This window comes from Hyaena hyaena, unplaced genomic scaffold (assembly GCF_003009895.1).
Source record: "Hyaena hyaena isolate Hyena2069 unplaced genomic scaffold, ASM300989v1 scaffold_91, whole genome shotgun sequence".
NCBI classification, from domain to species: domain Eukaryota; kingdom Metazoa; phylum Chordata; class Mammalia; order Carnivora; family Hyaenidae; genus Hyaena; species Hyaena hyaena.
Window position 1 is genome coordinate 753,743 of NW_024080725.1, and position 24,819 is coordinate 778,561.

Below are 24,819 nucleotides of genomic sequence, written 5' to 3' on the forward strand. Positions count from 1 at the left end.
AAATAACAACATGGCAGGTCTGATATTTACTCCCACCCTTATTGTGGTACAATGGACGAAGCTATCTATGTATTTAAGGTGTACAATGTGATGTTTTGATATACATAGACACTGACATGATTACCACAATCAAGGTCATTAACGTATCCACCTCTTTACATAATTACCACCATTGGGAACACTGGAGAGCTCCTCTCAGCAAATTTCAAGTATACAGTACTCTATATATACAGTATATACGGTTATATATGACTGTGGTATGTGACTATATATACGGTATATACATGCATACGGTTATATGACTATACATTAGTCACCATGTTATACATTAGATCTCTCAAATTTGTTCATCTTATAACTGAGAATGAATGCCATTTGACCCCCATCTCCCCACCTCCCAGCCTCTGGTGACCGTTCTACTTTTCCGCTGCTAAGTTTGACTTTTTCAGATTCTACATACAAATGGAATGTTGCAGTATTGGTCCTTCTGTGTTGGTTTCTTTCATGTAGCATAATGTCGTCCAGGTTCATCCCTGTTGGCACAACTGTAAGGATTTCCTTCATTTTTGAGGTTGAACAATATTCCATTGTGTATACACACAATCTTTCCTTTATCCATTCATCATCAGTGGACACTTAGGTCGTTTTCATATCTTGTCTACTGTTAGTAATCAATCATGCCATAAACGTGGGGGGCAGCTATCTCTTTGAAATAGAGATGCTATTTCCTTTGGATAAATACCCAGAAGATGGATTGCTGGATCATATGGTATTTCTACTTCTAATATTTTGAGGTGCCTCCATGCTGTTTTCTATAATGGCAGCACCAATTTACATTCCCATCAATGATACACAAGGGTTCCCTTTTCTGCACATCCTCACCAACGTGTATTCTCTTTTGACTTTTTGGTACTAGGCATCCTAACAGGTTTGAGGAGATAGGTCATTGTGGTTCAGGATTACATTCCCTGATGATTAGTGATGTTGAGCATCTTTTTATCTACTCGTTGGCCATCTGTATGTCATCTTTGGAAAAATGTCTACAGGTTCTTTGCCCATTTTTTAATTGAATTGTTTGTTGGGGGAGGTTGTCTTGTTTTGTTTACAATTTTTTTTTAATGGTTGTTTCTGAGAGAGGGAGAGAGAGAGCAAGCAGGGGAGGGGCAGAAAGAGAGGAGACACAGAATCTGAAGTAGGCTCCAGGCTCTGACCTGGGCTCAGAGCCCAATGTGTGGCTCAAACCCACAAACTGTGAGATCATGGCCTGAGTCAAAGTCGAATTCTTAACCAACTGGGCCACCCTGGCACCCCTGTTTTGCTTACTACTAAGTTGTATGAGTACCTTACATATTTTCGAAATTACTCCTATGTTGGATAGATGGTTTACAAATATTTTATCCTGTTCCATAGGTTGCCTTTTCATTTTGTTTATTGTTTCCTTTGCGGTGCTAAAGGTTTTTGGTTTGATGTAGTCTCCCTAATTTGTCTTTACTTTTGTTGCCTGTGCTTTTGGTATTAAATCAAAAACAAAACAAAGTGTTGCCAAGACACATGTCAAGGAGTCTTTTCCCATGTTTCCTTCTAGGAGTTATACAGTTCAGGTTTTACATCCTTTTGGAGCAAGTCCTTAATCCATTTTAGGTTGGTTTCTGTGTATGGTGTGAGGCAAGGGTCTAGTTTCATTCTTCTGCATGAGTATGTCCAGTTTTCCCAGCACCGCTTATTGAGGAGACTGTCCTTTCCCCAATGGGTATTCTTGACACCTGTTGAAGATAAGTTGACTTTATATGCATGAGTTTATTTCTGGACTCTATTCCATTGATCTCTGTGTCTTTTTATGCCAGTATTACACTGTTTTGATTCCTATAGCTTTGTAATATAATTTGAAATTGGGAAGTGTGATGCCTCCAGCTTTGTTCTTCTTGCTCAAGATTGCTTTAGCTATTTGGGGCTCTTCTGCAGTTCCATACAAATCTTAGGATTGGTTTTCCTATATCTGTGAAAAATACCATTGGAATTTTGATAGAGATTGCTTTAAATCTATAGATCACTTTAAGTCCTATGGATATTTTAACAATATTAATTCTTTCAATCCATGATCATAGGATATCTTCCTATTTATTTGTGTCTTGAATTTCTTTCATCATTTTTCATAGTTTTGTATATACAGATGTTTCACCTTTTTATTAAATTTATTCCTAAGTATTTTATTTTTTTCAATGGTATTGTAAATGGGATTCTTTTCCTCATTTCTTTTTCAGCTAGTTCATTGTTAATGCTTAGAAGCGCTACTTGGGGTGCCTGGGTGGCTCAGTCGGTTAAGTGCCCGATTCTATTTTGGCTCAGGTCATGATCTCACAGTTGGTGAGATCGAGCCCCACTTACGGCTTTGTGCTGCCAGCATGGAGCCTGCTTGGGATTCTCTCTCCCTCTCTCTCTCTCTGGCTCTCCCTCCCTCTCTTTTTCTCTCTCTCAATAAATAAACTAAAAAAAGAAAGAAAAGAAAGAAAGAGAGAAAGAAAGAAAAACAACTGATACTTGTATGTTAATTTGTATCCTGCAACTTTGCTGAATTAGTTTCTTAGTTTTAACAGGCTTTTTTCATGTGGAGTCTTTAGAGTTTTCTATATGTAAGATCGTGTCATCTGCAAACGGGGACAAATTTTACTTCTTCTTTCCCAATATGGATGCCTTCTCTGTCTTTTTCTTGCCTAACTTCTCTGGCTAAGATATCTAGTACTATGTTAAAGAGAAGTGACAAGAGGGGCATCCTTGTTCCTGATCTTGGAGGAAAAGCTTTCAGCTTCTCCCTATTGAGTATGATTTTAGTATGGGCTTATCTTATATCATTTTTATTATGTGGAGGTATACTCCTTCAATACCAATATTTTAAAGAGTTCTATCCTGTAGAATATTCTGTGGATACATAAAGAGAACGTGTATTCTGTTGCTGTTGGATGGGATGTTCTGTGTGTGTCTGTTAGGTTTATTTGGGCGAAAGTATAGTTCAAGTCCAGTTTCTGTATTGCTTTTCTGTCTGCATCCATTGGTGAAAGTGGGATAGTGAAGTCCCCTATTGTTATTGTATGGTCATCTATTTCTCCCTTCACATCTGTTAATATATGTTGTATATATTTAGGTGCTCCTATGTACTATGATTTTTTAAATTTTCTTAATGTTTATTTTTAGAGAGAGACAGAGAGAGCAAGTGCAACTGGGGGAGGGGCAGAGAGAGGGAGACACAGGAAGCAGGCTCCAGGCTCCAGGCTGTCAGCACAGAGCCCGATGTGGAGCTCAAATTCATGAGGCGTGAGATCATGACCTGAGATGAAGTTGGATGCTTAACTGACTGAGTTGCCCAGGTATCCCATATGTACCATGATTTTAAGTTAGTGAAAAGTTTATATAGTATTTGAAGAACTCTTTTTTTTTTTTTAATGTTTTATTTATTACTAGGAGAGAGAGAGAGACAGCGTGAGCAGGGGAGGGTCAGAGAGGGAGTCACAGACTGAAACAGGCTCCAGGCTCTGAGCTGGCAGTCAGCACAGAGCCCGACGCGGGGCTCGAACCCACGAACCGCGAGATCATGACCCAAGCGAAAGTCGGACGCTTAACCGACTAAGCCACCCAGGCGCCCCATGAAGAACTCTTTGACAATTAAACTTGTGATATGACACTGGTCAGTGCTGGTGACAACCTGACAGGTACTGCTAATACTGTTGTGTCTCGCTGCTTATGTTCATCCTTGAGGGATGTAGCAAATTTCAGTTAGAAGTTGGTGACAGGGCACCCGGGTGGCTCGGTCATTTAAATGCCCGACTCTTGATTTTGGCTCCGGTAACAATCTCACAGTTCATGGGATCGGGGCTCGTCCTGGGCTCCATGCTGACACCATGGAGCCTGCTTGGAATTCTCTCTCCTCTCTCCCTCTGCTCCTCCCCTGCTCACGCACTCATGCTTTCTCTCAAAATAAATAATCTTAAAAAAAAAAGAAGTTGGTGACAATGACCGCAGAATGTTTCCTGTCTAAGTTTACTATAAACTCCTGGCCAAAGCCAGGTTTTCCATCATGTTCTGTCATATGTGAGGCTCAGTAAAGGAGACCCCAGGGCACACACCCAATCTCAAGGCCCCACTCACCATTCTGTCTCACTCCATTTCTACCCTGTGAGAGCAGGATTCAGGTCACCCAAACACAGAGCACCATCGTGGTACCAGGCCCTATGACCAATGGAGAAACGCAAAATCAGATAAGATGAGGGTCCCCTGCCTTCAAGCTGCTCTAACGATAACTGTCACATACTCCTTTGAAGAGAAGGACGGCACTGCATGGTGCTTACCATGGAAATTCCATACCCTTCTCTCTCAGCACCCTTGTAAATTTGCAAATGTGTCCCAAGGAAATAATCCAGGACTAAGGACAATGGGTGGAGGGCAGAGGTCCTTCCCCCTCTTCCCGAGTCTCCCTGGGAAGGCGCTAGGTCTCACTCAGCTTGTCCCTCTGTGCTGGGATATAGTAACACGAAGGGCTGCTGGGGGACTGTCTGACCACCATGTAGTCAGACAAGAAAGAGGAAGGTGACATGAAAGACGATATTGGAGCTTTCCACTGACCAAGTTCTGCTTTCTTTCCAGCCGCCAAGATGTCAGGAGACATGGACAAGCCTCTGATCAGCCGCCGCCTGATGGACAGTGATGGGAGCCTTGCCGACATCCCCAGCGAGTCCCCCAAAGTGGGGGTCCTGGGCAGCGGGGACTTTGCCCGCTCCCTGGTCACACGCCTGGTGAGCTCCGGCTTCAGTGTGGTGGTGGGGAGCCGCAACCCCAAGCGCACGGCCGGGCTGTTCCCCTCAGCGGCACAAGTGACTTTCCAGGCAGATGCAGTGGATTCGCCTGGTATCATCTTTGTGGCCATGTTCCGGGAGCATTACTCCTCACTGTGCAGCCTCAGCGACCAGCTGGCTGGCAAGATCCTGGTGGATGTGAGCAACCCCACGGAGCAGGAGCACCTTGGGCACCACGAGTCCAATGCTGAGTACCTGGCTTCCCTCTTCCCCACCTGCACAGTGGTCAAGGCCTTCAACGTCATCTCTGCCTGGACCCTGCAGTTCGGCCCGAGGGATGGGAACAGGCAGGTAGGTGCCAGGGGAATTCGAGACATCATCACAATAAATGTAAATGGCTAACTTTCGTGGAGGGTCCTCGGTATGCCAGGCTCTTTATGTGCATTACCTCAGCTCATCTCCCGTCGCTGCAAAGTTCCATTTTACAGATCAGGAAACGGAGGCTCCTGGATGTTAATTAACTTACTTAGACCAAGTCCCACGGCTGGAGAGCTGGGGTTTGAACCAAGTTCATATGAGCCTGAAATCCATGTTCTTTCTTCTGTGACCACGTGATTTCCCATTGGGCAAAGGGGAAGAGGTTGATGACTTTCTTTTTACTACTAGGAGTCAGGAAAGGACAGACTTTGCGTTGAGGGTGGGCTGAGAAAGAGGAAAGTAACGCATGTATGTGCCAGGTCCTGAGGAAGCAGGCAAGCCCTAAACATTAGCTCTTTGATTCTAAGAGCTTCCAAGAACTGAGTCAGTTTCTCAGAATTGTCAATAGCAGGTTTTTTTCTAGAGGTGGAAAATGGCTCCAGGAAATGGCCAGGGCTGCCTACCGTTCTTGGGAGGAGGGGCTTTTATGAAGATGAGGTGGTTTTTAATGCGAAGAGGCCACCTGCATTTTCCTGGAGGAAGGATGTCTGGCTCTGGTGTGGGAACAAACTGGGAACTTCTACCAGTTTGTCCAGCCCAGATGCCTCCTCTGCCCAGCTCTGTGCCAGTCTGTGGGAGAGCCCACAGGTGTCTCGGCACCCCTGATCAGAGCACCCTACCTACAGCCTGCATCATGGGGCTCCCGTGTGTGGACAGGCAAGGGACGGCAGGGGAGAGCTGGGAGGCAGGGCCTGCAGGGAGCAGAGCTAGCAGCCGGCTAGGGAAGAATTCAAGGTCAGTTTCAGCTAGGTCCCGCTTCATGTTGTCAGGTTCAGGGAAAGGGGAGGACACTCTGGGCTGAGGGCACAATGTGCAAAGGTACAGAGGTGAGAAATGATGCTCCTGGACCTCAGTTTACGCCACTGAAAAATGGGGACATACTAACCTATAGGCTTGAGGGCTGCATGTATAAAGCCCGGCACATAGTAGGTGCTAAATCAGCAGCTATGGACCAGACCAACCATAACAGTGTCAGCAAGGCCACAGTGTTCAGAGATCTGAGGACACTAATGTGCTGCGTGGAGCATGTGGTGGGCAGCAAGGCCGGGGTTGACTCGTGTGGTGGCTGAGGGCCGTAGGGGGCCAAGGGACACCACTGAAGGGGACACTATGGGCTGAGGGATGGAGCTGTAACCACAGCTGCACATTCTGGGCTGTCTGCAGAACCTAGTTACTGAGCGACCCCCGGAGCTGGCCACAGTTCTCAAAGCAGCTACTCCGGGGAGCCCTGGAGGGCTGCCTAGGTGGGTGTGTTGTTTGTGGTTGCTGATGGCAGTGAGCTGGACAAAATGCTCACTGCCAGGTGAGCCCTGGGGCCTCTCTTTAGATCGGGGGCATGCTGGACCTAGGGGCTGGGAGGCTAGAGGGATCCAAGGAAGGACCCTGGCCTGGGAGTCAGAACTACCTTCTGTGGCCCCCTGGCCTCGGTTTCCTCAGCCCCGTAGTGAGGAGTTTGGCTTAGACACTCTCTGAGGCCCTGGCCACCCCTGCAGCCTGCCACCCAATCTGACCCCCGCCCTGCCACCTCTCCACAGGTGCCCATCTGCAGCGACCAGCCGGAAGCCAAGCGCACCGTCTCCGAGTTGGTACAGGCCATGGGCTTCACGCCCGTGGACATGGGGGCCCTGGTCTCGGCCCGGGAGGTGGAGGCCATGCCCCTGCGCCTCCTCCCGGGCTGGAAGGTGCCCACCCTCCTGGCCCTGGGGCTCTTCATCTTCTTCTACATCTATAACTTCGTGCGCGACGTCCTGCAGCCCTACGTGCGGGACAGCAAGAGCAAGTTCTACAAGCTCCCCGTGTCTGTGGTCAACACGACGCTGCCGTGCGTGGCCTACGTGCTGCTGTCGCTGGTGTACCTGCCCGGCGTGCTGGCGGCCGCCCTGCAGCTGCGCCGGGGCACCAAGTACCGCCGCTTCCCCGACTGGCTGGACCACTGGCTGCAGCACCGCAAGCAGATAGGCCTCCTCAGCTTCTTCTGCGCCGCCCTGCACGCGCTCTACAGCTTCTGCCTGCCCCTGGGCCGCGTTAACCGCTACGAGGTGGTCAACCTAGCCATCGAACAGGTACGTGGTACTTCCCCGGGCTCCGTGGTCCCGGCCCCGCCCCTGGCCCCGCCCCACCATGCAGCGGCCCCGCCCCAGCACCTCATGCCCCGCCCCGCCATGCCCTGGCCTCTCGCTCGAGGTGCTGAGGATTCGTGAACCACCCAGGAAAGACCCTGTGCTGGTGGGCACAGCCCAGGGCGGGGAAGCACACACAGTAGGGCTGCAAGTTAGGCTCTTCGGAAAGCCAGGCAGGGAGTACAGTGGAGTACAGTCTTAAAGGTGGCCAGGGGAGGCCTTGCCGAAGGGGTGATAGGTGAGCGGAGACAGAAGGAGGGGAGAGTGGCCAGTGGCAGCTGGCCTAGGGAGCAGCAAGAGCCGAGGCCCTCACGTGGGAGCTTCCTGGCACGTTTGAGGGGCCTCCGGGCGCCGGGCAAAGGGTGGTGGGCTAGGTCTGAGTAGTTGAAGCTAGCCCAGGGAGGCGCTGAAGGCGGAAGAAGGGCTTTGGCCTTAGACTCTGAGTGAAACAGGAAGCCAGTGAAGGGTTTTGAGTAGGGGAAGTGATCCGCCTGACGTTTTACCTGCCTCTCGCTGCTGCATGGAGAATAGGTGATGATAGGAGGTCAAAGGCAGATGCCAAGAGAGCCGTTAGGAGGCTGCGCAGGAGCCCAGACAGGAGTCATTGGGGGCTTGGGGTGGGGTGGGAGCAGCAGGGGCTAAGAAAATCCTGAAGGCATATTTTGAAGCCAGAGTACACAGAATTTTGAAATAGACAGATGGTATGTGGCATCGTTAGGGAAGACTCCAAGGTTTGGGCCAGAACATCCTGATGCAGTTGCCAGTCAGCTGAGGTGAGGAGGGCTGCAGGAGCAAGGTGCTTGGGGGTGGGGGGGTGGAGAAGAGGGGTGTTAATTTTCATTCATTTAGGAAACCCATGTGGTGCTTATTTGCCAGAAGGGTTCCTGGGGAGTGGAGGGGCCTTCGGGCCGAGCCGGATAGCAGCACCTCATCATTAACTAGGACCTGTGCCCACAGAAGAGGGCCCCTCATGCCCCCTCCTGGGTAACAGGCTCCCAGGGCCTCCATCGTTCTGAGTCCCAAGCTCAGGTCCATAAGTAACACTGCCTTTATTTCCCCCCATCTGCTTAATTCGCCCCCCAGCCAGGGACATGGGTCCTTCCCGCTGTAGGATATTAGTCCCCCAATAGAGTGTGGCCTGGGTGCCAGTGTCATACTTGTCATCCACCCTTCCTTCAGCCTGGGTGGCCCCGGAAGTGTCTGTTCTTGCTTGGGAAGCAGGGATCTTATAGGGCCGGGCCCCTCCCAACCATGGAGCTGTCCCCTCAGAAGCCAGGCCGCTTCCCCAGGGCAGGAGCTGGAGGCAAGGCTGGGCCACCCGCCAGAGAACCACAGATCCCAGCCCCTGTTCACTCCTGGGGCCCCCACTTCCCTGCTGGCAGCTCATCAGATGCCCTGGTTCCTCCCCACCCACAGCCACCTGGCATCACTGTGCCTGTGGGCTTAGGCTTTCCTGCGAGAAAGGAAGAACCCCAGATTTCAGGCAGAGAAGCAATACGCCCTCTGGAAATGAAAGGAAGGGAAAAATCAATAGGCACGAACCCTTAAAACGAGTGTGCTATGTTCCAGGTACCATTCTAAGCGCTTTACATACTCACTGTGAATTCATTTAACCCTTATTCCAACAAGGCAAGGGCTATACTATTTTACGGATTTTACATCCTTATTTTATGGATGAGAAAACTGAGGCACAGAGAGGTTATGTAACTTGACCAAAGGCACACAGCCAGTCAGTGGCTGAGCTGGGATTCAGATCTAGCCATGCTGCTGCAGATCCATGCTTATATCCTTCCTGCTTCCTGTGAGGAAATAAGTCCAAATTCACAGTTGAGTAAACGGTCTCAGAACTCTGGTCATTCATTCATTCATTCACTGAGCTCCTGCTCTACCAGGCCCTCCGGCCCCGGAAGGGAATAAGACAGTCTTGGCCATTGCTGTAGGTGACATGGGGTGGCATGGAGGCTGAAGGCCAGAGTCCTAAACTCTTGGCCTCCAGCATCACTCATTAGAACAGAGACCTTGACCTTCAGTAAGTGACAGCCCCTCTTCTGTCCTCAAGGCCCTGATGTAGAGCGAGGCCTCTCCCAGTGCTAATGTTTTCGATGCTCTTCCATGATATTTTCTTACTTCTAAAATGAGCCAGCCTGCTCAGCAGGAGGCTCTGCATGGCCCCTCAGGGACCAGCACGGTGTTTGCTGCCCACATCTGAGTGGCAGGTGCTTCAAGCCGTGGGTGGAGACAAAAGTGATGCCTTCTCCCTCCCAGAGCCCAAGGCAAACCCCGGGGCCCCCTGTTCCCCCACCCACCCTCTGATTGCCACTGTCTAAATTCTCCGCCCTGCTAAGGCTCTGCTTGACGTTACGTTAATCCGGTTTTGCCACCATGCAAATGCCAGAGTGCAGAGGGGCGAGTGCGAGGTGATTTTCCCGAGGTCCAAAGCCCTGTAGGGCTGCAGGTCCCCCCATCCCCATGGAGGTTGCCAGGCAACCATCCCTCCCATAGGACACGATCACTTGGAGACGCTGAAGGCCTGTCATGCAAGGGGGCTTTACAGTGTCCTCCTGGAGGACATTGCTCTGGAGGGCAGAGCCAGGGCTGACAGAGTATGTCAGGGAGAGGGGTGGTTAGATGGAGGTGGGGGGTTGACACCGGGCGGAGCAGCCCGGAAGTGGCGGGGGGTCTCCTGAACCTGGAGGTGTTGGGGTAGAAGCTGGATAGAGGGCTGGCTCTGAGATAGAGGGCTGAGGCTGTTCTCAGACTCCTGCCTGTCCTGTGACTTTTCCAGCCTGTCCTCAGGCCATCCTCACCCCCCCGGCCTCTCGTAAGACAGGCACTCACCACCGTGGCTGTGCTCTCTCCTGTGACACTCGGGTCCCCTGCTGTCCTCCGAGTGGGCAGAGCTCATTCCTCCTGGCCCAGACTCCCTGCCCTGGGACACCTTGACAGTCTGGCAAACTTCCCTTCCTCCTTTAAAACCCAACCTCTGCTAAGCTCCTCCTGCCTGCCTGTCTCACCACTCCCCAGAGCAATCCACTGTATGTCATCCATACTTCTGTGATTTTTATTATGCACCGCTTTGTACTCACTCTTTTACAGGTCTGTCTTCTGCCCCCACTCAGTTCTGTGACTGGGCTTCCACCCCTTTGAGGCCCACGGTTCCTAACACAGATTCCCTGTGCATGTTGGTGGAGTGGCTGTAAAATTAGCCAATGCCAGGCATCTCTTACAAGGAGGGCACGCTGAGCTTAGGTGGGGCAAGAACGAGTCTAACTTCCTAGCTGCCATTAAGAACAACAGCACCAGCCATTTATTTTACTAATCGCCACCTGTGTGTCCATCACATGCTCCTCATTTCACAAACATCATCCTGTTCCCCCTGAGATAGACAACATGAGAAAGACATCGGGGCTGTTAGCCAGGGAAGGGACGGCCCAGGGTCCCATGACTGCCCCCTAGTGGCAGCATCGACACGGATTCCGGCCTTGAGACTGAAGCCATTCTCCCACTACCAAAGGGCTGCCTTTCATGTCCTGCCCCCACCCCTTCTCTGGGTTTGGCTGGTGGTCAGCACCACCTTCTTCCCACCCACCGCCCACCCTCGGGACGTGGAGAGGGACTAATGCCACAGCCTCACCGGTCCTCCTGCCCCTGAGTCCTTCAGGATCTAGCCTTCAATGCACAGGGAAAGGAAGTCGCACACGTGAATGCCACCGTTCCATCCTTGCTGGCGAGCACTGCCCTTGTCATTGTCAAGGGGGACAACTGGGTTAGCAGTGGAGAATTGCCAGGGGAGTGAAGAGCTGTTGAACCCGTATTCCGGGTAGCTGTGTGTGGCGCTGGTCACTGGGGACCCCACTGGGTGGCCCAGTAAGTTGGTTAAGAATCCCACAGGCTCTAGAAGGCAGCGGGATGCAGATCCCTCACGCAGGTTCCTTGCCACCCACTGGTCCCCTGCCCGCCTCACCCCTCCGCTTCCCGGAGTCACCGCAGAGTGGAAATATTAGAGGAAAGAAAACAAGACATTTTGCAAGCAAGCGTGGTACGCGTGTAATCATCAAGACTCTTATGTCACGAACTGCCTGATTTCACCGAAATGCAGAAAGGAATGACTAATGAGGCATAGCTGAAGAACAAACAACTTGCAGGGAGATGACTTTACTTGGTGGCCGTTGTCGACACTGCAAAGGTGTGAGTAAGACTCGGAGCCTGTGACGCAGGGGGACCTCTCCGCCCCATGTGGGGTTGTAGTGGTGAGACCCCTCCGGCAAATGCTGACCTGTGCTTAGCCCGATCGGGGATTACAGACGTGGCCTCTTGCAGCCTCAGCGGAGAAACGGAGGCCCAGAGCCACATACGACTGGTGGTCAGGATGAGAACCTGAGGCCCCGGACTCCTGGTCCCTTAGTGGCTTAAAGACACCCCCGTGAGCCTGTCCTAAAATAGAGCAGAGATGATCGTGTCACTCACCTGCAGGAAAAGCACCAGGGGGATGGCGCATTCTCGGTTCCTTTAAACTGTGCTGTCGGGTTTTAGCCATTTTGCTCAGCCCACCAGATTCATTTTTAATATTGTATCTGTACCTGGGCTTGGGCTATTTTTTTTTTCCCTGCTGAAAAAGTGTCTCAAAAACCTGTATGAGTCATTCTGTTATGCACAGCAGAGATCCGCCAGCTAAGACAGACTCACATTTCCAGATAGAAGATACTGTTCCCAGGTCTGCAGCTATAGCACGCAAGTCCTGGCATTCGTGGTGTTTCTCATAGAACACCTTGACTTCCTGGGACTCTGCTACCTGGTCTAGATGGAGAATGATGCTTCTCCTGGAACGACCTTAATGGAAGTTTCCTTGTGTGCGCGCCGTACGAGGGAGCGTCAGCTGGGAGTGGCAGGCACAGAGGCACGCCGGGTGGGGAGGTAGGAGGTAGAAATCTCTGGGCTCCGCGGGGGATCCCACAGCTCCGTGAGGGCAGGTACCCTGCTCCTGGCAGCCCAGGGCACAGCACACAGCAGGCGCTCCATAAGTGCTCGCTCCTCAGTGATGGATGTCCGTCTCTATTGCCTGGCAATGGTCGAGCCAAAGCTGTATTCTTCAGGCAGGAATGGGCAACGGAGGGAATGGAGTGGGAAGGCGGAAGCTGGTGGCTCTGAGTCAGGAAATGCTGAGGGGGCTAATGTCTATGCGTGTCTTTGTGTGACCTCAGTGGAAGCCAGTGGCTGGGGCAGCTTGAGGGATAGGAGGGCAAAGGTTGAGGGTAAGACGGTCTGGAAGGGGAGAAGGCAGCGGAGGCATGAACCCATCTGGCTAAAGGGATTCCAAGCTAGGAGAGTCCTTCCTTCCTTTTGGGGACTTGGGGACCAGAAAACCATGTGCTAAGGTCATGTGTCTTACAGACTTCTCTGACTCCTTGCTGTTAGCTCACGTGACTGTGCAGGTTGACTGGCCCCGGGAAGGTCTGTGAAGGCCAAGGCCCAGATTGCCCAGGTCCTAATCCCAGCCCTGCCATCTACTACCCTGTGCATGACCTTGGGAAAGTTACCTGATCCCTATGCCTCATTTTCCCTCATCTATAACATGGGGATAACAGGGACCCCTACCTTGTGAGGTTGTGCGGATTAGCTGAGCCGACGCCTGAAAAGTACTTAGAATGGGATCAGGCACATGTTGAGCGTGGCGGGAATGTTAGGCATTTCTCCAAGTCCTAAAATACCGGCTCGCCCACGCCCCAGGGCACCGACCTCTGCCACTGTGCTCATGGTTTCTCTTCCATCTACATTAGGTCTTGGCCAACAAGAGCCGCCTGTGGAGTGAGGAGGAAGTGTGGCGGATGGAGATATACCTCTCCCTGGGAGTGCTGGCCCTCGGCACGCTGTCCTTGCTGGCCGTCACCTCACTGCCATCCATTGCAAACTCACTCAACTGGAGGGAGTTCAGCTTCATTCAGGTAAGGTGGTTCTGGTAAGGGAGGCCGTCGTGTGCAAGCACCTTGCCTTCTGTGAACTGCCTCGGCTCTCGTGACCTGTGCAACAGGACCATTCAGTCAGATGCCAGGGCCTTCCGGAGCCTTGAAAGCTCAGCTGAGCCTCCGATAAAGGGGACTCAGTCTAAGCTGTGTCCTCATGACATCCGGGGAAGCCAGGGGTAGGCATGTGAGAAATTAGGCAACAGGGGCGCCTGGGTGGCTCAGTCGGTTAAGCGTCCAGCTATTGATTTCAGCTCAGGTCACCATCTCACAGCTGGGGAGACCCAGCACAGAGCCTGCTTGGGGTTCTCTCTTCCTCTCTCTCTGTCCCTCTCCCCCTCCCCCCATCCCTCGCAAAAATAATTTTTTTTTAAAAAAGAAGAAAAAAATCACAGCACTGAACCCAGGACTAACTATTCTCAGTTTGTCCAGTTCTTGAGCTTCCCAAACAAAGTCCCACGCTGGGCGGCCATTACACGTCTCACCCATCTAGCTGGGGATCAGTGAGCCTGGCGGCCTCCCATTAGTGTCATCTGCTGTCCCCTCAGGCCCTTGATTCTTGCAGGGCAAAGAGGAGGTGAACATTGGGATCACCAGTGGATAGGGGTTAAAACATAGCATTTTCCACAGGACACCATTCCTCTAAAAACTCCAGAAGAAAGGAGGTCTCTCGTCACATAAATCTGAGAAAAGATTCGCCTTTGTCTAAGAGCCTCACCGTGCCCTCGGACACATCAGATTCTGGGAGCATCTACCGCAGACCAGCCTTGTTAACCAGACCTATTTGAGCATGAGCTCCTTCCCTCCCCTGTTTTGCGTTTTCTGGGTTTTGTCTCGTTTTTGCTGTGATATTTTTCAGATAACCGTTACTTACACGCCACCAACCACAGTTTCAGAAATGCCGCTAACAGCACGGGGTCTTCACACATGTGTTGGTTCAGCAAATACTTACTGAGCACCTGCTGCGTGCCGGGCGTCGTGTTCGGTCTGTGATGTGACAGGGAACGAGACGGGGCGTTTTTTTCTATTTCTTTGGCATCTCCCACTGTTCTCTGTACAAAGTACGCGGTCGGCCCCCACGTGTTGGTGGATTAACTCATCCCCTCCGTGGATCGGCGCTGACTAATACTGGATTCTGCCATCAATACTGTATCAGGGCAGAGAACAGCTATTCTATCCACCCCCGTGATCAACAGCAAATCTGTCACATAGCCCCCTGTGTGGCGAGGACACAGTACAGGATTCACAGAGGGACGCCGATGGTGCATGCTCTTATGTAATCCAAATTAATTGTTCCTGATTGGGGACGCTTACATCTCCCAGGCTGTGGTTGTTTTGTTTTGTTTTGTTCTTAAGTGTCCCCGTTTCTGAATCTCCCTGGCTCGGCTCATCTCCGAAGGTCCCCGCAAGAGCGCTCGGGGCTAACGCGGGCCAGCATCGGAGGGGGAAGAAGGAATTTTATTTATCTGCCGCTAATCCTCATGTGTTGCACACCCAAATCTAGGATTTTCCTGTGCCTGCCCAGAGTATCCTGGGGTGCATGGTTTAGCCACAATTAAAACAGACCATGGGTTGCTCCCCTTGCCGGAAAGTTTTTCCGTTAAGCAGCCGTAGATTACAAGCCCTGGCTCCGGCTGCCGGAGAAAGCCAGAGGATTTGGTTTTGTTAGCAAAAGCTGCCCCAAACCTCGGCAGCCCTTCTAGACTTTACATATTGAAGAGTTGAAATATAAATATGGAAGCCCCTCTGTCGCTGCAGGAGCAGGGGGCTGTGAGGCCGGGAGATGGCTAGAACGGCAGGGTTTTACTTCAACGCCCGTGTTCCATCCACAAAAACAAATGCTCTATCTCCCAAGAGTGCTAATAAGGAGGAGGAACTGGCAGAGGCCGGGGTCCGGCGCTGCCTCCCTCTGTCCCAGCTCTGGAACTGCGGGCGGATGCCACTTTACGCTCTTCAGAAGATGGGTTAATGCCCACAGAGGTGTTGTGAGCCACTGAAGGGGTGATAAGTGGAAGAAAAGAAAAAGCATTTTGCTGTTATTCTTAGGATGTGTGGCCACCTTTCCATCATCCCTAAGTGGCCAACCACCCATTTCTGAGGTCACGAGAGGTGCGGAGACTCCAGCCCTGGGCATCCGAAGGGTCCGGGGCAGCGTGGGCAAACTGCTGTCGATTGTCACTGGTGGCTCGTGAAATTAGCTTGGTGGGTTGCGACCAGCTTTTTAAGAACGAAATAGGATGTTAGAAAAGGTCAGCGTGCCCTGCCTGTTCTGAGAATAGATATTTTCTCCTGTCGTCGTATTTATGTGGGTGGTATATATACCTGGTTGTGTCGTGGGCAGTGATGGCTACCGTGAGCCACCATCACGAAGTGTGGAGTCCCAGAATTCCCTTGGAGAAACCGACCCCTAGGCCACCCCTGACCTATGGACTCAGATGCTCGAGAAGTATGTTTTTGTAAGCTCCTTGGGGGGACTTAGGTGCACATGATATGTATGGTAACTTTGGGGCGGGGGGGGGGAGACACACGTTGTGGAGCCTCTGATGCTACAAAGGCTTGGGTGATGAGTCTCCTAAAGTAGTTGTTCTTAGTCCTCCCGCACAGGAGCATCTCTGAATTTCTAAAAGCTAGTGATGCCTGAGCCCCACCCAGATCAATCTCATACATTTCCGGGCCAGGCTTGGGCACTCATATTAGTCCCCAGTGCCCCAGAGGATTTTACCCTGTAGCCTGGGGCACGGGAGGCACTGCCTGAGCATCTGAGCAAAGCCCAGTAAATCCACCTGAGTAAGGGGAACGACAGTTTGGGGCCAGGAGCTAGTTGAGGAATGCCAGGGGGGTGTCCGGCTTGTTCAGGATTTATTCCTGATGGTCCCTGCTAGGGACCTTTCCTCACCCCCCCGCCTCAATTTTTTTTTACTTTTTTTAAATGTTTATTTTTGAGACAGAGCACGAGCAGGGAAAGGGCAGAGAGAGAGGGAGACACAGAATCTGAAGCAGGCTGTCAGCACAGAGCCCAATGCGGGGCTCGAACCCAGAAACCATGAAATCATGACCTGAGCCAAAGTCAGACACTTATTTGACTGAGCCACCCAGCTGACCCAACTTTTTTAATTGTAGTAAAATAACACAGCATTTATTCGTAACCAATTTTTATTTATTTTTAACTTTTTTAACATTTATTTATCATTGAGAAATGGAGACAGGCAGAGCATGAGCAGGAGAGGGGCAGAAAGAGAGGGAGACACAGAATCTGAAGCAGGCTCCAGTCTCTGAGCTGTCAGCACAGAGCCTGACATGGGGCTCGAACTTGTGAACCCTGAGATCGGACACTTAACTGAGCCACCCAGGTGCCCCAATTTTTTTTCTATTGTAGTAAAATAGCACAGAATTTATTCTCTTAACCAATTTTAAATGTCAGTTCAGCGATATTAAGTACATCCACGTTGCTGTACAGCCATCCCCACCATCCATCTCCATGGCTCTTTTCATCTTGTAACACCGGCCCTGTGTCCCCATTAATCACTAACTCCCCACTGTCCCCTCCCCCAGCCCCTGGCAACTGTACGTACCTCACGGAAGTACAGCCATGTAGTATTTCTCTTTTTACGATGGGCTTATTTCACTTAGCATCGTGTCCTCTGGGTTCGTCCATGTCAGCACATGAGGGGGAACTGCCTGCATTTTTATTTTTTTTAATGCTTTCTTATTCATTCATTCATTCATTCATTTGTTTTGAGAGAGAGAGAGAGTGGCACAAGCAGGGGAGAGACCGAGAAGAGGGAGAGAGAGAATCCCAAGCAGGCTCAGTGCTGTCAGTGAGTGAGGAGCCCAACACTGGGGCTCAGTCTCACAAACCATGAGATCACGACATGAGCTGAAATCAAGAGTCGGGCACTCGACTGACTTGAGTCACCCAGGTGCCCCAAACTGCCTTCCTTTTTAAAGGCTGAATAATATCCCACTGTTTCGAATGATGCCATTTTGCCCATCCTTGCATCTGTTGGCGGACGCTTGGGTTGCTCCCACGTTTTGGCTACTGTGCGTAATGCTGCTATGAATGTGGGGCATACGCCTCTCTCTTCAGGACCCGGCTCGTAATTCTTTGGGGGTGTATGCCAGAAGTGAGTGCTGGGGCACATGGTAATTCTATTTTTAGTTTATTAAAAATGTCTTCGATAGCAGCTGCCCCCTTTTGCATCCTCACCTACAGCGCATAAGGCTTCGCATTTCTCCATATACTCTCAATGCTTGTTTTCTGGTTTTTTGACAGTAGGCATCGTAATAGGCAGGAGGCAGAATCTCACTGTGGTTGGGATTTGCATTTCCCTAGTGATCAGTGATGTGGAGCGTATCTTCATGTGCTTATTGGCCATCCAGAGCTCTTCTTTGGAGAAATTTCTATTCAACTACTTCGCTTATTTTTGCATTGGGTTGTTTGGTTTTCTTTTTTCCTTTTTCAAGCTTATTTATTTTGAGAGAAGGAGAGCGTGAATGGGGTAGGGGGAGAGAGAGAGAATCCCAAGCAGGCTGCACACCGTCAGCACAGAGCCTGACCTGGGGCTCAAACTCACGAATTGTAAGATCATGACTTGAGCCGCAGTCGAGAGTCAGACGCTTAACTGACTGACCCACCCAGGTCCCCTACGTTGTTTGGAATTCTGTTTTTGAGTTTAGGAGTTCTCTGCGTATTCTGGATATTCATTACAAATACTTTCTTGGTGCTGGATATCTTTTTAACCACAGTCTTCAATATCAGTAGATCGGAACTTAGAAAAAGTTGGTGTGGTTTAGAAGTTGCTAAGAGATTTGGAGTTCTGGAGAGATACATCTCAAAGTGATGTGGATTTGGCTGTGACTGGCAGGCAGGGAGCCTTCCACCTGGGAACTGGCCATTTTAATATGACCTAACTGGGGAGTAGCACAGATCCAACGATGGCTTTTCCCAACAGGCTGGGTTGAGCCAGGAAATTGTTAAAGATGGGATAAAGACCTCCTTGATGTGGTTAGAAGCTCAGAAAAAACAGATGGCTAGGAAGGATTGAAACGGGGGGTCTGTTGGCAGCTAGTATTTTTTAGGGCTCAGAAATGCTGTGCCTGGGAACCTCCCTATGAACATAAAGTGGATAGCCATTAGAAAATGTTTGTTTTTGCATAAAAGTATTGTAAGCGATTCTCCCAGTGTTCTTTCATGTACTGAGGTCTCCCGCCCTGGTGTCTGGACTGAAGCCGTTATCAGTGAGGCGCCCCCCCCCCCCCCCACCATCCTAGGGAGCAGCGAGAGTGAGGCACGGTAGCAGAATCGGACGCACTTAGAACCGTGCCTGAGGGGAGCACAGATGAGACTGTCTCCCAGTCAAACCCCTGGATGGATGCTGACAAGCTGGGCTGGAAGGAAATCGCCCGATCGTAGCTTTCCTGCAGAAAGCTCAACCAACCCCTAAAGATTATCACGAGGAACCGTCCCACCCTTACAGGGTCTCCTTGGAGAAAATGCGTTACGTGTTCATTGCCTGATGGGTCACTGCTGTGTTCATCCCTTCGGCAATGAACATAAGGGCTTTCTCGCCTCCAGATCGCTCTGCGGCTCCTCAGTACTGCCCGGTGCCTCTCCTCCACGCCCGCCGCAAAGCCCTGACTCTCGGTGCCCCACGCCGCCTGTCACCCCAGCCTCGTCTGGGGTGGGGGGCTGCAGAACGCCCATCCACACGGCCCTCCCCCCACATCTCCAGCCTCCGCTTTGGGAACCGCGGACTTCTCACTGAGGCTGACTTAGTGGCTTTCCCGGCGTCACAGCACCATTCGAGACTATACCACCAACGGTAGACTCCGGAATGCCTCGTTTGTCATCCACGACTTGACCTGCCAGAGATTCCGAGGCTGGAGCTATGGATTAGGGTCATGATGGCCTCTGTCCCCGCATGTCCCCTTCCACGCAGGCGGCATTTCCCGCTGAGGTGTTCCGTGAGTCAGGTCATGGACGAGAGGGGAGGATCCGGCACCGGCAAGCCTAGGGCTTCACTTCACAACTAGTGTCGGGTGACCCAGCCAGCAGGGTCGCGGTGGTGAGCCGCCCTTGCTACTGGTGCCAAAGCCAGATGCCAAGTACGTGTGCTACTTTGTGTTTATCTTTAAATCAATCTAAAACCCGTTCGCCTTTTTATCTCACCTCATTTTAGGCGAATTGTTATTTGTGAAATGATGCCTTTGGCATGCTGGCAGACACCTGGTACTCTAATATACGTTAAAATTTGAGCAAAAACTAGTAGAATGGTTTTAAACATCCTTGAACTTTGCTCCATTGAAAGTCCTCTGGCAGCCACGAGAGGTAAGAATAACACAGTTTGGGGGAAAGCCGCGTTCCTTAATCAGATGCTTGTGATTTAGCCAGTCCTTACACACCTGCAGGGTAGAGGTATTATTCTCATTTTACCATTGGGGAAACTGAGGCTGAGTGTTTAGGGAGTTAATAAGATCATGCAGAGAGGGGGTGAGGGGCTGGGGTTGGAACCCAGAGTCTTGACTACCAAGTCAACCCCCACTTCTGTCCACTATGCCAGGCAAGCAGACGAGCCGCTGGTCGGGTCCCCGTGCCTGTCTCTGCTTTGACCCCGTCCTTCCTTTCTCCCGCAGTCCACTCTGGGCTTCGTGGCCCTGGTGCTGAGCACCCTGCACACACTCACCTACGGCTGGACCCGCGCCTTCGAAGACCGCCATTACAAGTTCTACCTGCCTCCCACCTTCACACTCACGCTGCTCGTGCCCTGTGTCGTCATCCTGGCCAAGGCTCTGTTCCTGCTGCCCTGCCTCAGCCGCAGACTCTCCCGCATCCGGAGGGGCTGGGAGAGGGATGCCGCCATCAAGTTCACACTGCCGATGGGCCACGCCCTGGCCCAGAAGACGAGCCACGTGTGAGGTGCCCGCCTATGGCCCCAGAACCCAGACATGGGCAGGACAGTGCCCAGGGCCTGTCGGGGCTGCTTTTCTCCATAGTGCAGGAGGGTGAAATTGTGAACAAATTGGTGGTTTGAGGTCTGAATTCCCAGGACACAAATGTATCCCAGGAATACAGTAATATTCCAGATGGCACGCACATGTGTGTGATATATATGTTCATGTATATTTCATATGTATATATATACTTATATATATTTGCATTTATACTTAAAAAGTTGAGCCCCTGAGATTTCAACTTGTAGATTTAAAAGCAAGAGCCAAATGTTAGGAGAACAGCAGCCCATACTGTTGTGATATTTGCGGAAATAGACACACTCTTGGCACAGAGAAAGGCAGGAAGACTCTTACCGTGGTGGGTTCCATCCATTTGTGTCCCACTCCCTTTTTGCTGCTTTCCCAAGGCTTTAGCAGAGATGGAGCTCTAAGGGGGGGCAGGTGAGAGCTCTGCCTGGAGCCTCCTGGGATCACAAGGTTGAAGAGTCACCAGTGAGCAGGGGTGGCTTCTCTCTCATTCACCTGCAGTGGCGGCAGGAGGTCAGGCTCGTGTGGGAGTCCAGGCCCCGGGGGGTGAGCCTGGTGTCTGTACCCTGGAAGACAATTAAAGATCAGTCCTTTGCCGGGGCGGGGGGTTGGGGCCGAAGCTATCCCCCCCAATTCTCCTTGAGCCGGGAAGATTTTTTCCTGCAAGTCAGAAGTCCCCACTGCGGCTGCACATTGATCCCCTTGCAGGAGTGTGAAGTCCCCTCCGCGTAGGAGCCATAATGCCTTGAGAACAAGTGTAATTTTTTTTCCCCTCCTTTAAGTTGGTGGTGACCGTTCTTTAAACCACTGTGCCTTCTCACCTTTCAGATCATTAGTTTGGATATCTCTTAGGAAGGCCCGGAGCAGGCCCTCCGGAAAGCAGTTCGAGGGGGAAGCGGGAAAGGAAGCAGACGGCACTCAGCATTGCAGCTGAGGCTTTTCCTAGACCCGCCCAGGGCACTGGGGGACTCGTTGTCCCTGCTGAACTGGGCCCGTGGAAAAACCTTGGGCAGAGAACCTGCCAGAAGACCCCGCTCCACGTTCCACACTGCTTCGAGAAAGAGGGAGAACGTGGGCAAAAGTGACCCCAAGGACTACCAACCCCAGCCGGTTACATTTCAGAGTAGTTGGGAGGGTCTTTTCTACCAAAGCTGCAAACTCATCGTCCTGCCGCCCCAAGGCACAAGAGGCTGGACCCCAGCCAGGGCCCCAGGACACGTGTCCTCGAACCCCCATGCCAACCCTTGCTGGTTCCTGCTGAAACTGCTGTGATTTCCCCTGTGGAAAAATAGCTGTTCTTGGCTGAGCCCCCCGACCCCAGGCCAGGATGATCTGTCCCCTCCACACAAGAAAAGGCCCTTTGACCACAAAGGGGATGGGGTCCCCCCAGAAGACACGAGTGAGACAAACCCTGAACTCCGCTCCGAATGCAGAGTGTTGGCCACACTCGAGTCTTCTGGGCCGCGGGGAATCTTAGGAACACGGTCGAGCCAGCAAAGGCTGATGAGATGGTGCTTCCAGAAGACCCCCATGGCTGCCCCCGAGAGGCTTCATGAGTTGTGTCCGCAGGACGCAGTAGAGTCCTTTAGCGAAAAGGGGGAGAAAGAAAGCCAAGTGCAAGAATATCCCATTAGGGCCAGAGATGGACGAAGGGAAGGTGGTTTAGGCGAAGCTGGCGGCTTCTGCAGATGTTGTCTATCTGCTCCTTCGAGGCTGAGCGGCAGATGCTCGTCTTCTGAGTGGGCCCTGACGGCGTGGTGCTGTGGTCCTCGGACAGGCTCGCTGAAAAGGAGGCAGGTGAAGCACATGTTCCCGCATTTGCTTCGCATGAGGAGGGCCTGTCGATTTCCCGCTGACTGGAAGCACAGAGAACATGGGCGGCCAGGCCCCACTAGGGACCGCTGGCCCCAGGCAGTGCTGGTGGCCCTCCTTCCCTGGGCCCTGGGAATCTCCTTATACCAAAGATGCTGGCACACAGCCAACTCCAGCACGCTCCCTCCCCTTCCCCGGCCACCTCCTGCTACGGGCGCTCCTAGGGGAAGGAAATGGCTCCGAGAGGGATGGGAGTGGCAGGGGGGAGCGGGTTCAACAGGGGACTGGCCACCCACCGACTAGACAGTCAGCCCATGAAAGGCAAGGTGGGCTGTGTGTTGGGCCTTGATCTGGTGTCTGCTGCTCTTCCCTACCTCACCAGGCCACTGGCGATGGTGTCCTCATGAGCGCGAGTCACTCCTTTTCTGCTGGTAAATTCTCTGTGCCTCTGGGTACAAAAGTGCCTGAACCAATGTGCTCCAGAAATCCTAAATGCCATGGCTTGAGGTTTAAAATCAACGCCATCGCAACCGTCTGTGTATTTTGTGTTTGAAACCTTGTAGGGCTTGTCTAAGAGCAACACAAATAAACACTTGACCTTCTGTGAGTTTCAGGCTTTCATTTCTGTCCCACCGATTACCTGCCCACTCATTCGTGTTCGTGGTGCTGCGTCTCTGCCCCATGACCAGCTTCTCCAGGATGTTGGTCCTCTGGCTGCCCTGGAGAGGTGTCCCTGCACGTGCAGACGTGGCTGTGACCCCTGTCCTCTGAAAGGCAGAAGGAGCAAACGCGCTTCCCCCCAAGCCACAGCCTTGTGCTCTGTGTTCCGGGTGGGCTGTCCCCTGGGGTGGTCCCACACGTCGGTCCTGGGTCCATCAAGAAAACAGGAACTCTACAGAGAACACCCACCTATCATGCTCAAGCTTTTGTGGTTTCCTGTGTAGGGAAGAAAAAAAATCCATACCATTTCCTGGGAACAATAACCAAAAGACGGCCTTGAGCCCTTGATAAGAGTTTTCCAAAGAAAGAACCACAGTCAGAAAACAACTTCACTGCAAATAACTTTCAACAACAAAACAGATCTCATGCTGGGGGTTTTGTTTCTCTGTCCTGTGTCCTTCCACACATCACGGTGAGAGAGTTAAGCTTTAAAAGTGATAGAATGTCCATTATTAAGTTCTTGTGTGGTGCACACGAGAGCTAAGGCGCAACCGGAATAACTCGAGTAAGCTTAAGAGAAGACTTATCACTCGGCTATTTGATTCTTTTTTTTTTTTAATGTTTATTTATTTCTAGGAGACAGAGAGAGACAGCGTGAGCAGGGGAGGGTCAGAAGAGAGGGAGTCACAGACTGAAACAGGCTCCAGGCTCTGAGCTGGCAGTTAGCACAGAGCCCGACACGGGGCTCGAACCCACCAACCGTGAGATCATGACCTAAGTGAAAGTCGGACGCTTAACCAACTAAGCCACCCAGGCACCCCAATCACTCGGCTATTTGATAAGCTGAATCTCTTCCGAAAGCAATGACGTGGGCCCTTGGAAGTACAGAAGCCTTGCTTCTACTGGGTCACTGCTCTGGTGTCCATTAAAGCAGAAACTTTCAATCTCACCAGGCCAGGGGCCCCTGGGTGGTTCAGTCCGTTGGGCGACCAACTTCAGCTCAGGTCATGATCTTGTAGCCTGTGGGTTTGAGCCCCACATCAGGCTCTGTGCTGACAGCTCAGAGCCTGGAGCCTGCTTCCAATTCTGTGTCTCCCTCACTCTCTTCTCCCCTACCTTGTGTTCTATCAAAAATAAATAAACATTAAAAAAATTTTTTTTAATCTCACCAGGCCAGCACCAACTTTCCCTAACAAATACTTGAAAACCCCTTTTTGCTAACCTAAAATGAAATTCAGAAATAGAACCTACCTTATGCATATACTTTTTAAATCAATATAATGTCTTAAAATGCTATGGAGAGTCAAGTACAGTGAAGAGCAGTTAACAGGGAAACTTTATGGTCAGAATGTCAATGCAGTTCTGGAGGGCTGGGGATGAATGGAGACTAGTAAGGGAATGGAGACTAGTTCTGGACAGCTTCTCTGAGATTTGGCTATAAAGTGGGGAGCGGGGAGAGGACTAGTAACTGGGGAGAAGCAGAGGGGTATTAGAAGAAGGGGTTGTTATTTTTTTTCCATGGTTTTAACATGAATATGTTTTGGGTGTTCCTGGAAAAGAAGAAGATAAACAGGAATGGCTAAAGATGAGACAGCGGGAGAATCCCACCAAGTCCTAGAGGATGTGGAAAGAGATGAGGTCCAGACCACTGGTGGCTTAGTGAGAAGGAGGAGTGGCCTATCTTTTAAAATAGGAGCAAAGGACAGGTGCCAGTGGGTGTGGAGGGCTTACTCTGGGGATGCAAGGTGTAGCAGCTCTCTTCTGATGATGTCTGTATCCTTTGCAGAAAAGTAATCAGCGGTATCTGCCCAGAGAGATAGTGAGGGAAGAAGATTGGGCTCTCAGAGTTGAAGAGGGAGGAAAAGGTTACAAATAATTGTTGGAGAAAGTGAAAAGGGAGCTGTCCAGAGAACATTGAGAGGGGTTGGCCACAATGAAACGAAATGAACAACTTGTTTATGACATTTTTTTGTCTAAGGTGAAACTTACTAATTTTGCTTACTGGAAAGTGTGCAAAGTGGAGGTTTT

The 24,819-nt window shown here is 51.2% G+C and overlaps 1 protein-coding gene across 4 annotated transcripts in view; it reads left to right on the plus strand.

Annotated features, from left to right (window-relative positions):
* Positions 1-22,733, plus strand: part of STEAP3 (STEAP3 metalloreductase) — a 45,774-nt gene extending 23,041 nt beyond the window's left edge. For 3 of the 4 annotated variants that reach the window (XM_039234893.1, XM_039234894.1, XM_039234895.1), the window contains exons 2-5: positions 4,636-5,135; positions 6,797-7,324; positions 13,159-13,323; positions 19,975-22,733. In XM_039234893.1, coding sequence (XP_039090824.1) covers positions 4,636-5,135; positions 6,797-7,324; positions 13,159-13,323; positions 19,975-20,256 — 1,475 coding nt within the window. In that variant the 3' untranslated portion in view covers positions 20,257-22,733. Of the gene's footprint in view, positions 1-4,635; positions 5,136-6,796; positions 7,325-13,158; positions 13,324-19,520; positions 19,670-19,974 lie in introns of all 4 variants that reach the window. The other variant, XR_005528847.1, reaches the window with a different exon arrangement.
* The last annotated feature ends 2,086 nt before the right edge of the window (positions 22,734-24,819 follow it).